This window comes from Stenella coeruleoalba (genome assembly GCF_951394435.1).
Source record: "Stenella coeruleoalba genome assembly, chromosome: 8".
NCBI lineage: Eukaryota > Metazoa > Chordata > Mammalia > Artiodactyla > Delphinidae > Stenella > Stenella coeruleoalba.
In genome coordinates this window covers 60,761,713-60,775,574 of record NC_137154.1, presented here as the reverse complement: position 1 = coordinate 60,775,574, position 13,862 = coordinate 60,761,713, and the positions used below count along the sequence as shown (strand labels likewise).

General features: G+C 41.8%; 1 protein-coding gene across 21 annotated transcripts in view; it reads left to right on the top strand.

The window, feature by feature from the left end:
• Window positions 1-13,862, top strand: part of DLG2 (discs large MAGUK scaffold protein 2) — a 2,041,348-nt gene that overhangs the window by 1,623,669 nt on the left and 403,817 nt on the right. For all 21 annotated transcript variants that reach the window (XM_079928919.1, XM_079928924.1, XM_079928927.1 and 18 more), the window contains one exon: window positions 106-174. In XM_079928919.1, coding sequence (XP_079785045.1) covers window positions 106-174 — 69 coding nt within the window. The remainder of the gene's footprint in view (window positions 1-105; window positions 175-13,862) is intronic.

Sequence of the window (13,862 nt, the reverse complement as noted above, 5' to 3'; positions counted from 1 at the left end):
GTATTTCTTCCAAAATTGATTCTTTTCATGACAATAAGACTATTAGAATGTGCAAAGATATTTTAAATAAATGATTGTGTTTGTTTTTTCTTTCTTTTCTTGCAGTCATTCCCAACACAGCACTACAACCCGCCAGCCTTCAGTGAGTCTCCAACGGGCCATCTCCCTGGAAGGGTAAGACGATAAGAATATGGAGCCTTCTCTTAAACCAAACCGAGCACTTGTCACTTTGGGCATAAATTCTTTCCTTCCTTCCTTCCTCCCTCCCTCCCCATGCTACCCCTTTCTTTCTTTCTGTTAGCAAATCTCTATGAAGCTTATGTCATATATATGCCAAGCACCGTGCGAGGTACTACAATGAACAAGTCAAATAAGATCTTTTCCTTCAGAGGACTCATTATCTATTGAGAGTGACAGAAATATAAACACACACCTGCACATAACAGTGTAAGCATCACACAGGAAATACGTATGAGGGATTAATGAAGGATCCAGAAAGGATATCTGACCGAGAATGGGTATCAAAGAGGGAGGGGGGGAACAGGTCAGGGTGGTTTCAGAGAAGATATAACTCTCAAGCTGAGAACTGAAGCATCTGTGGATATTTGCCTGACTGACAGATATTGGAAGGAAGGGTACTCCCTGCAGGAGAAAGAGCACATGCAAAAACATGAACATCTAAGCAGATTTCAGATGTCAAAAGGCCACTGAGTGATTTCGCGCAAGTTGTGCAAGGCAGGAAATGAAAATGGTGATGTTGGCTGGCCAGGCTTACGTGTAGAGGACTTAGTATTTCGTATTTCTAAATTCCCCAATCAGATAGAAGCTGAAGGGGCTGAGAAGAAGGAGTTAATATTTCCATGCACTTGCTTTATAATCGCAACTGATTTAATTGACAACACTTAATTGGTTACTGTATAAAAATTAAATCACTATTTTTCCAATATCTGTTACCAACTATGCTTTGTTCAACCCTATTTCTCAATGACAAGTAGACTTCCTTAATGGCATTTCAGTTAAAATCTCTATTATTTAGTCTATTTTAAAATCTTGTGTTTTCAGTCAAACCTCTGTCTCTCTTTCCAACATAATTAAGACTTGGGGTCCACCAAAGTGCTCTGCAGTTGATAGAGGAGTGATCTGCTCTCTCTCTCATACCACCCTCTAGATCTTCCTTTCTCTTAGATTTCTTCTCTGGTAGAAATGAAGTTGTTTAAAAAAAAAAAATGGGAAATGGCATTCCTCACATTCTCCTGTGGCAGTCCTCCTTTCTGTTGGCTATCACGGGTGATGTAGCCTGGATGGGTAGAGAACCAAACACGCACCAATGCTAAGAAACTCAACTCCCCCAGCACGTGGTCCCCTGGGAGCATCAGCAATCTTTTCTACAAAACCCCCTGGCAGTAGCACACTATAGTCCTCTGATGCACTCACCCACTTTGCCCCAGCTGCGTCAGTCCCTCCTCACAAGCACATAGTCACCCTTTCTCATCTGTCCTCAGCAGCTTCAAATGTGAGCTTGCAGACATGAGCAGCATGCATCTTTCCTACCCCTCAGGTGGAACTCACTAGGGCTAGTCCTTGCCTCCTTTCTTTCTCCCTGCCTGACATTCTCATCTTCTCTCCCCAGGGCAAGTCAGCAAACTCCATGACCTAGTGGACATCCACTTGGGAGGGAGATGTTAGCCTTTCCTTCCTGGAACAGCATAAATCTGATAAACACTTCATGGGGTGGCCCTTTCTTGCCTTTAGCGAAGGAAATCCACTGCATGTCCGCAAACCCATGGGAACGTGAGTGAAAGGAATGTGACCTCTGCATGAACACTGCCCTCCCCTCAAAAGGATACCTCCTTCTCTTCCTAGTCCTACTCTTCTGTTTTTGGCAATAAAGAACATCAAACAATTTTAGCTCCTCTATTAAAAAAGAAAACAAAAACTGAGATAGGAGTGGGGGAGGAGTCAAGATGGCAGAATAGGAGGACATGGAGTTCACCTCTCCCCATAAGTACATCAAGAATGGAACAATTCTGACAGAGCACTTGCTGAACACTAGCAGAGGACCTCGGACACCTAAAAGGACGAGAACAATCCCCATGCAACTGGGTAGGACAAAAGAAATTTTAAAAAGACAAGAGGAAACAGGACACGACCTGCACCCCTTGGGGGGAACTGAAAGAGGAGAGGTTCCCACACCCAGGGAAGCCCCCTCGCTAGTAGGGAGACCAGCTGGGGAGCTTCAGGGGCTCAGAGGATAGCACAGCAACCAGTCTGTGGCAGGCAGGACAGAGTAAGACCTACATGAATGTTTGGTGCCACAGCCCGGCACGTCCCAGCCTGAGACATGTGTCTGCTGGTGCGGACAGAGGCTGGGTGCTAGAACCTGGGGTTTGGAGAGCAGACTCAGGGAGGGGACTGCTGTTAGCTGCAAAGAGAGAGCCTGAAGGTATGGGAGTACAGAGCTCTACAAGCGGGAATGTTTGTGGAAGAAGCCCTGGCCACCATTGCAGCCCCCTTCCCCACGTGCCAGCCCCTGCCTCCCTGGGCACTAGAAGGGGCTCCTGCCTGAGCAGGCTTGCAGGCCTCACCCTCCTTGGCCACGGCATGCAAGAGCAGGCTCACATGCCCCACCCACTGCGGCTGCCTCCTTCACCCCTGCCCACCCCAGCAGGCTGGCATTTGCCCCACCTGTTGCTGCCTCTGACCCCACCCACCTAGGCAGGCTCTGGGGCAGCCTCGGGAACAGACACTGGTGGAAGGCCCACATGCAGAGGTGGGGCTGAAACCACAGCTGAGCCTCATGGGCCATGCAACTAAGGAAGAAGAGCGGAAATCTCTCCTCACAGCTGTGGGAACTGCGGATTTACACCCCAGCTGCCAGCTTTGTAAACTCAGCACCTGCAGAATATCCAAATGAGTGAGTGCTCCCCCAGCTGAGATGGGTCTAGCTTTAGCAACTGTGGGTTTGTGGGCACATACCCATGGGGACTAGACCGGGCCAGAATCTGAGCTGCCTCCATAGCTCCCACAGCAGGTCTTGGTGCACAATTACTGCAGTCCTGGGACCTGACTGCAGTGGATCTGTGCTGGTAGTCTGGTGAAAGCAACGCCTGAAAGACACCAGGGCCAATTGCCGGCATACCCGTTGTTAAGGTGGGTCTGAGAGCAGTTCCAGCAATAGTATAATTTATGAGCCAGCACAACAGGTGAAAAGTGATACAACAGAGCACACTCACAGTTGAACAGCTCTGGAGGAGGAAAACCCAGTGGTTTCTCTCCCAGAGAGAGTGCTCCAATCCTGCCTATGTCACACTGCAGGTCAGAAACACAGCTCAGAAACAGATCTCGGGGCCTCTACTCCAACTGGAGAGCAGACCCTGCCCCTGACAGGGCAGTGACAACCTCAGAGCAAGGGGAGGCCCCCATTCAATATCCAGTGCAGGCTCAGGTCACCACAACATCAGTCACTCCTCTTACCAAGGGGATAATGGCCAGCATACACTGAGGAAAGAGGTGGCAGACAAGCATATTAAAAACAGCTCTAGCACCAAAAAATATTAAACCCACTTAGGCTACACAGGGACGTTCCCACATAAAAATAGCCCTACAAGACAGTCTGAGGGTCAGGCATCGGGAGAAAGAACCGCCCCCCCAGAGCATTTGGCTTTGAAGGCCCGTGGGTCCTGAGTGCAGGAGCTCCACAGGACTGGGAGAAACAGAGACTCCACTCTTGGGGGGCGCACACAAGGTCTCACATGCACTGGGACCCAGCACAAAGCAATACCTCCATAGGAACCAGGGCTAGACCTAACTAGGGGTCTTGGAGGGTCTCCTGAGGAGGCAAAGGTCAGCGGTAGCTCACTCTGGGGGCAAGGAAACTAGTGGCAGAGGCCCCAGGGAACACTGATCAGCATGATCTCTCCCAGAGGTCCCATTTTTGGCACCAAGACCTGGCCCCACCCAAAAGCCTACAAGTTCCAGAGCTGGAATGCCTCAGGCCAAACAACCAGCAAAACAGGAATACAGCTCCACCCACCAGCAGACAGGCTGCCTAAAGTCATACTGAGCTCACAGCTACCTCAAAACGCACCCCTTGACACGGCCCTGCCCACCAGAGAGACAAGACCCAGCTCCACCCACCAGACAGCAGGCACCAGTCCCTTCCACCAGGAAGCCTGCACAAACCCCAGGACCAACCTCACCCACAGGGGGCAGACAACAGAACTAAGAGAAACTATGATCCTGCAGCCTGTGGAAAGGAGACCACAAACACAGAAAGGTAGACAAAAGGAGATGACAGAGAAATATGTTGCAAATGAAGGAACAAGATAAAAACTCACAAGAACAACTAAATCAAGAGGAGATAGGCAATCTACCTGAAGAATAATTCAGAGTAATGATAGTAAAGATGATCCAAAAGTTCAGAAAAAGAATGGAGGCACAGACTGAGAAGATACAAAAAAAATGTTTAACAAGGAGCTAGAAGATTTAAAGAACAAACAGAGATGAACAACACATTAACTGGAAGGAATCAATAGCAGAATAACTGAGGCAGAAGTGAGCTAGAAGACAGAGTGGTGGAAATCACTGCCACAGAACAAAATAAAGAACAAAAAATGAAAAGAAATGAGGACAGTCTCAGAGACATCTGGGACAACATTAAACGCACCAACATTCACATTACAGGTGTCAACAAAGGAGAAGAGAAAGAGAAAGGGCCTGAGAAAATATTTGAAGATATTATAGCCAAAAACTTCCCTAATATGAGAAAGGAAACACTCAAGTCCAGGGAGTGCAGAGAGTCCCATACAGGATGAACCCAAGGAGGAACACAGACATATATTAATCAAACTGGAAAAAATTAAAGAGAAAGAAAAAATATTAAAGACAACAAGGGAAAAGCAACAAATAACATACAAGGGAATCTCCATAAAGTTTTCAGCAGAAACTCTGCAGGCCAGAAGGGAGCGGTAAAATATATTTAAAGTGATGAAATGGAAAAAGCTACAACCAAGAATACTCTACCCAGCAAGGCTTTAATTCACATTTGACAGAGAAATCAAAAGCTTTACAGACAAGCAAAGGCTAAGAGAATTCACCACCAAACCACGTTTACAACAAATGCTAAAGGAACTTCTTTAGGTGGAAAGAGACGAGCAACTTAATACAACCTTGTGTATATATAGACTGCTATATCAAAACCTCATGGGGGGACTTCCCTGGTGGCACAGTGGTTAAGAATCCACCTGCCGGGCTTCCCTGGTGGCGCAGTGGTTGAGAGTCCACCTGCCGATGCAGGGGATGCGGGTTCGTGCCCCGGTCCAGGAAGATCCCACATGCCGCGGAGTGGCTGGGCCCGTGAGCCACGGCCGCTGGGCCTGCGCGTCCGGAGCCTGTGCTCCACAACAGGAGAGGCCACAGCAGTGAGAGGCCCGCATACCACAAAAAAAAAAAAAAAAAAAAAGAATCCACCTGCCAGTGCAGGGGACATGGGTTCAAGCCCTGGTCTGGGAAGATCCCACATGTGGCAGAGCAACTAAGCCTGTGTGCCACAACTACTGAGCCTGCGAGCCACAAGTACTGAGTTCGCATGCTGCAACTACTGAAGCCCGCGTGCCTAGAGCCCATGCTCCACAACAAGAAGCCACCGCAATGAGAAGCCCGCACACTGCAACAAAGAGTAGCCCCCACTTGCCGCAACTAGAGAAAGCCCATGCACAGCAACGAAGACCCAGCACAGCCATAAACAAACAAGCAAGCAAACAAATAAATAAATTTTTTTTAAAAAGAATAAAACTTAAAAATTTTAAAAACCTCATGGGAACTGCAAACCAAAAAACTACAATAGATACACACACACACACACAACCCAAACACACACTAAAGATAGTCATCAAATCACAAGAGAACAAAAGAGGAAGGGAAGGAAAAAAAGCTACAAAAACAATTCCAAAACAATTTTTTTAGTTGTCAATAGGAACATACATATTGATAATTACCTTAAATGTAGTAGGAACGTACATATTGACAATTACCTTAAATGTAGTTGGATTAAACGCTCCAACCAAAAGACATAGACTGGCTGAGTGGATACAAAAACAAGACCCGTATATATACTGTCTACAAGAGACCCACTAGGGACACATACAGATTGAAAGTAAGAGGATGGAAAAGGGTATTCCATGCAAAAGGAAACCAAAAGAACGATGGAGTAGCAATACTCATATCACACGAAATAGACTTTAAAATAAAGACTGTTACAAGAGACAAGGAAGAACACTACATGATCGATCCAAGAAGAAGATATAACAATTGTAAATATTTATGCGCCCAACATAGGAGCACCTCAATACATAAGCCAAATGCTAACAGCCATAAAAGGGGAAATCGAGAGTAACACAATAATAGTGGGGGACTTTAACACCCCACTTACACCAATGGACAGATCATCCAGACAGAAAACCAGTAAGTAAACACAGGCCTTAAATGACACATTAGACCAGATGGACTTAATTTTTCCATCCAAAAGCAGAAGAATATACTTTCTTCTCAAATGCACATGGAACATTCTCCAGGATAGATCATATATTGGGCCACAAATCAAGCCTCAGTAAATTTAAGAAAAATGAAAACATATCAAGCATCTTTTCACACCACAAGGCTATGAAATTAGAGATCAATTATAGGAAAAAAAAACTGTAAAAAAACACAAACACGTACAGATTAAACAATATGTTACTAAACAACCAGTGGATCACCAAAGAAATCAAAGAGGAAATCAAAAAATACCTAGAGACAAATGACAACAAAAACACTATGATCCAAAACCTATGGGACACAGCAAAAGCAGTTCTAAGAGGTAAGTTTTTAGCAATACAATCTTACCTAAGGAAACAAAATCTCAAATAAACAACCTAACATTACAACTAAAGCAACTAGAGAAAGAAGAAGAAACAAAACCCAAAGTTAGTAGAAGGAAAGAAATCATAAAGGCCAGAGCAGAAATAAATGAAATAGAGACTAAAAAATAAAAAAGATCAGTGAAACTGAAAGCTGGTTCTTTTTCCTTTTTCTTTGAAAAGATAAACAAAATTGATAAACCATTAGCCAGACTCATCAAGAAAAAAAGGGAGAGGGCCCAAGTCAATAAAATCAGAAATGAAAAAGGAGAAATTACAACTGACACCACAGAAATAAAAAGGATCATAAGAGACTACTACAAGCAACTATACACCAATAATATGGACAACCTAGGAGAAAAGGACAAATTCTTAGAAAGGTACAATGTTCCAAGACTGAACCAGGAAGAAATAGAAAATATGAACAGACCAATCACAAGCACTGAAATTGAAACTCTGATTAAAAAACTTCCAACAGGGCTTCCCTGGTGGTGCAGTGGTTGAGAGTCTGCCTGCCGATGCAGGGGACACGGGTTCGTGCCCCGGTCCAGGAAGATCCCACATGCCGTGAAGCAGCTGGGCCTGTGAGCCATGGCCGCTGAGCCTGCACGTCGGGAGCCTGTGCTCCGCAATGGGAGAGGCCACAACAGTGAGTGGCCCGTGTACCGCAAAAAAAAAAAAAAAAAAAAAAAAACTTCCAACAAACAGAAGTCCAAGACCAGATGGCTTCACAGGTGAATTCTATCAAACATTTAGAGAAGAGTTAACACCTATCCTTATGAAACTATTCCAAAAAAACTGAGAGGAATTAACACTCCCAAACTCATTTTATGAGGCTGCCATCACCCTGATACCAACCAGGCAAAGATACCACAAAAAAAAAAAAATTACAGGCCAATATCACTGAAGAACATAGTTGCAAACATCCTCAACAAAATACCAGCAAACTGAATCCAACAACACATTGAAAGAGTCATACACCATGATCAAGTGGGATTTATCAATATCCACAAATCAATCACTGTGATACACCACATCAACAAATTGAAGAATAAAAACCATGTGATCATCTCAATAGATGCAGAAAAAGCTTTGGACAAAATTCAACAGCCATTTATGATAAAAAGAAAGTGGGCATAGAGGGAACCTACGTCAATATAATAAAGGCTATATATGACAAACCCACAGCTAACATCATTCTTTTTTTTTTTTTTGCTGTACGCGGGCCTCTCACTGTTGTGGCCTCTCCCGTTGCAGAGCACAGGGTCCGGACACACAGGCTCAGCAGCCATGGCTCATGGGCCCAGCCGCTCTGCGGCATGTGGGATCTTCCCGGACCAGGGCACGAACCCATGTCCCCTGCATTGGCAGGCAGACTCTCAACCACTGCGCCACAAGGGAAGCCCTAACATCATTCTTGATGGTGAAAAACTGAAAGCATTTCATCCAAGATCAGGAAGAAGACTTTCATTCAACATAGTATTGGAAGTCCTAGCCATGGCAATCAGAGAAGAAATCAAAGGAATCCAAATTTGAAAAGAAGAAGTAAAACTGTCACTATTTGCAGATGTCATGATACTATACATAGAAAATCCTAAAGACGACACTAGAAAACTACTAGAGCTCATCAATGAATTTGGTATAGTTGCAAGATACAAAATTAATGCACAGAAATCTCTGGCATACTTACACACTAACAACAAAAGATCAGAAAGAGAAATTAAAGAAACAATCCCATTTACCATTATATCAAAAAGAATAAAACACCTGGGAATAAACCTACATAAAGAGGCAAAAGACCTGTATGCAGAAAACAATAGGATGCTGATAAAAGAAATCAAAGATGACACAAAGAGATGGAGAGATATACCATGTTCTTGGATTGGAAGAATCAACATTGTCAAAATGACTATACGGCCCAAAGCAATCTACAGATTCAATGCAATCCCTATCAAATTACCAATGGCATTTTTCACAGACTAGAACAAAAAAATTCACAATTTGTTTGGAAATACAAAAGACCCCGAATAGCCAAAGCAATGTTAAGAGAAAAAAACAGAGCTGCAGGAATCAGGCTCCCTGAGTTCAGACTATACTACAAAGCTACAGTCATCAAAACAGTATGGTACTGGCACAAAAACAGAAATATAGATCAATGGAACAAAATAGAAAGTCCAGAGATAAACCCACGCACTTATGGTCAACTAATCTATGACAAAGGAGGCAAGAATATACAATGGAGGACAGTCTTTTCAATAAGTGGTGCTGGGAAAACTGCACAACTACATGTAAAAGAATGAAATTAGAACACTCCCTTACACCATACACAAAAATACTCAAAATGGATTAAAGACCTTAATGTAAAACTGGATACTATAAAACTCTTAGGGGAAAACATAGGCAGAACACTCTCTGACATAAATATCTTTTTTGATCTTCTCCTAGAGTAATGAAAATAAAAACAAAAATAAACAGATTAAATTAAATTAAATGTAAAAGCTTTTTCACAGCAAAGGAAACCACAAACAAGATGAAAAGACAACCCACAGGATAGGAGAAAATATTTGCAAATGATGCAACCAACAAGGGATTAATCTCCAAACTATAAAAACAGCTCATGCAGCTCAATGTCAAAAAAAAAAAAAAAAATCCCAAAACGGGCAGAAGACCTAAATAGACATTTCTCCAAAGAAGACATACAGATGGCCAAAAAGCACATGAAAAGATGCTCAACATCACTAATTATTAGAGAAATGCAAATCAAAACTATGAGGTACCACCTCACACCAGTCAGAATGGCCATGATCAAAAAAAAAAAAAAACACTACAAACAATAAATGCTGGAGAGGGTGTGGAGAAAAGGGAACCCTCCTACACTGTGGGTGGTCATGTAAATTGGTACAACCATTAAGGAGAATAGTATGGAGGTTCCTTAAAAAACTAACTATAGAACTACCATATGATTCTGCAATCCCACAGCTGTGCATATATTTGGAGAAAACCATAATTCAAAAAGATACATGCACCCCTGTGTTCACTGCAACACTATTTACAATAGCCAAGACATGGAAGCAACCTAAATGTCCATCGACAGATGAATGGATAAAGAAGATGTGGTACATATATACAGTGGAATATTACTCAGCCATTAAAAGGAATGAAATTGAGTCATTTGTAGACACATGGATAAATGAGATGTGGTATATATATACAATGGAATACTACTCAGCCATAAAAAAGAACGAAATAATGCCATTTGCAGCAACATGGGTGGACCTAGAGATTATCATACTAAGTGAAGTAAGCCAGACAGAGAAAGACAAGTATCATATGATATCACTTACATGCGGAATCTAGTAAAAAAAATCATACAAATAAACTTATTTACAAAACAGAAACTCACAGATCTCGAAATCAAACTTATGGTTACCAAAGGGGAAATATGGGGGGAAGTGATAAATTAGGAGATTGGGATTAGTATATACACACAACTATATATAAAATAACTAATAAGGACCTACTGTATAGCATAGGCAACTCTACTCAACATTCTGTAATAACCTATATGGGAGGTGAATCTGAAAAAGGATGGAGACATATATATATATATATATATATATATATATATATATATATATATATATATATAAAACTGATTCACTTTGCTGTACACCTGAAACTAACACAACACTGTAAATCAACTATACTCCAATAAAAGAAAACAGAGATAGGCGTGGATGACTAAACAGAAACTTTGCTCTGGAAGAATTAAGTAACTCTTTTCTCAACAGTAAGTAACTCATTTCTCAACAGTAAACTACTATCTCCATCGTGACATTTGTTATTTTCCATTAAAAAAAAAAAAGACAGAAGTTCTCAGTCAATACTTCAGACCATTTGGTTCTGTAATAATGTACAAGATGGTCTAGATCATGGATCTTCACCAGACTCCCAGAATTTAAACCAGGGCTAAGGAAGTTGCTAGCTATGTGATAGCAAGTTACTTGATTTCATTGTGCCTCAGTTTCCTAATTAATGTAAAATGGAAATACTGATGATGATTCCTTGTAGAGTTCTTTCAAGAATTAAAATTATATATACATACAATTTAATTTTTTATAATAGAACTGGCATTATATGTGTGTGACAGTAGTTGTTGCTGTTGTTGTTATACATAATATATACTTAATAAGGCATGAGAGTTTCTAATATATATTAAATAAGGATTTGTTAAAAGTCAGGGACGGGTATCTTTGCTATATTCTGGAGAGGCATTTTCCTATATATATGGGTAATAATCGTTTGTGGAAGCAATTCAAATCATTGTTTGAGTTTGCCTCATTGCTGAGTTCATATTTATATTAAAAATACTTTAATTACCAAGATTATATTTAAGTGCTTATTAAACAAGGAAAGAATAACCTAAGCTGTTTTCTACACATCAGCTTATCCTCAGTGCCAAAAGAAGAATTTAGGACTAGAGTAAGAAATGTTCTTACATTTCTAGTATATATATCTTAAAAAGTTAAAGTAAAGAGACCACTTCAAAACATGAGAGGAAATAATCTTTGCCGCCTGTGAGCATTCTCCAGTTGGACTTGAGAACATCCACCAGTCATCACCTGCAGTGCGAGTTCGTGCAGGCTTGTGACTGTACCCTCCATACTACCCTCTTTGGTTTTCTCCTTCTAGAAAGTGCCATAGTTTAGACAAAACTCTTCCACAAAACACAGTTGCTTGTCATATCCTCCAAAGGATGTGCCTGGTTTTGAATTCTGCATGTAAAATTGGATATGTGGAAAGGACCAAGGAAAAGACATCCAGAGTTAACAAAGGGGTGAGACAGCATTTTATCAAGAAAACACTAACAGGATTAGGATGCTTCGGTTTCAAGAAGAAAGCTTCATTAGACGCTTAATGAGATCATATTCAAAATGTGCAATTTACTGGGAACAAAAATAGTACAAATTCATGGCTATTTCTTCGAGGGAAGAGAAAAGAAACTAACATTTATCAGGTGCTTATTAGATGCCAGGCCATCTATCTATCCATCCATTCATCCATCCATCCATCTATGTATCTTACCTGATTTTATTTCCAAAACAGTCTTGTAAAATAGGCATGTTTTTTTTCTAAAAATGGAGTCTCAGACACATTAAGTAATTTTCCCAAAGACCTTTACATAGAAAATAGCAAGCCTAGATTGGAAATCAAATTTGACTTCACTGTCCAACTCCGTCCCCTATACTGTGGCATGAAAAATCTTTATTGAGGGCTTCCCTGGTGGTGCAGTGGTTGAGAGTCTGCCTGCCAGTGCAGGGGACACGGGTTCGTGCCCCGGTCCGGGAAGATGCCACATGCCGCAGAGCGGCTGGGCCCGTGAGCCATGGCCGCTGAGCCTGCGCGTCCGGAGCCTGTGCTCCGCAACGGGAGAGGCCACAACAGTGAGAGGCCCACGTACCGCAAAAAAAAAAAAAAAAAAAGTCTTTATTGAGTGGGAAAGCACTGGTGCCACCATTTATAAGCCACATTCAGGCTAAGTTAGACACAGTGAAGAAGTTCCTAGGATAAGAAATGATAAAGAAGTAGAACTGACTCTCAGCCTAGAAATCACTAAGTAGAATGACTAGCCCAGCATCTGGGAGGCACTGGAGGCCCACACGCACACTAAGTGCCTAAGGTGTTAGTTGTGGTAGAGATGAGGGTGTGGAGGCTGAGCTTACCACTGGTCTCCAGCTCACCTTCCTAGTTCTTTATAAAGACCTCCTTTGGCAGCGTGCAGGGTGGCTATCATCCCACAGTTCAGTCATTACACAAAGAAGCCTTCCTTCCGCTATGCTAAATAATGGCATTTCCTTCTAGAGCTATTTCCAAACCTTTTCCTTCTTTCTTCTTATTCACAAAAGCTTATTAGCAGTTTGCCAATAAGCAGTCTTTCAGCATTTTGCACTGTTTTCCACTTGAGTGAAATGACCTCTGTGATACATGCAGTCACTAACTCTAATTCTCTGTTAAGATGAAAACAAAAATGTGAAGGCCTTACCCTGATGTCATAACACAGAGTGATCCCATTTCTAAAAAACAGGAAACGGTATTCTCAGCTATGGCCCATCGTTCCAAGTGGTATAAAGCAGTTTGCCTCATATCTAGTTAACAATGAACTATGAAAAATATTCTGTTCCCTGCAATCACGGAAGAAAACTGACTCTGGAATCAAAGAATTCGTTTTGGATCCTGACCTCTCTGCTGTCTGTTGTTAATCTTAAACAGGACCCATCCCCTCCCTAAGCATGAGCTGCCTCCCCAAAAGGGAGAAAAGCATAGCACTCACCAACTTCCTGTAAAAGCAGCGGGTACCTGTAGGGCCCTCAATAAGTACTAGCTGAATATATGCTTTGTCCAAGTATTGTGAGAAAACAAACAAAACTTTCATTTTTAAAGCTTAGGTTAGTTTGAAGACCCACGTTGAAACTTGTTATTAAATACATATATATGTACCTATGTATGTAAACCATTTCTTGATATAAAATAAAATATTTGAGGTAGAATTAATCTTGCATTGCTGGAATATTTAGAAGGGGAAACCTCAGTAATCCTCTACAAAGCCCAGAGCACTGAAGTTTATGCTATATATCCCAGCTGGCCATCAAATACGTAGATAATGTGGCATACAGTCACTGTCACTGAATGCATAGTGGGAGAGGTATTTTTCATTTTGCATAGGCCAATGGGTCTTTAGCAGGCTTCCCATTAAGGTGTTACACTGCTGAACGTGGGCAATCAGCTGAAATTGGAAATTTCATTATTTCAAAATTCTCCTTGCTAATGCTTTCGTGAAAAGCAGCTACTTAGGATATTTATTAAAATGAAGGTGCTTTAAAAGGCCATAGGTTTATATATTTTTCACTGAAGCTGCTATTTACTTGACATAAAATAAGTGGAAATATTTCAGATTTCCAGTTAATT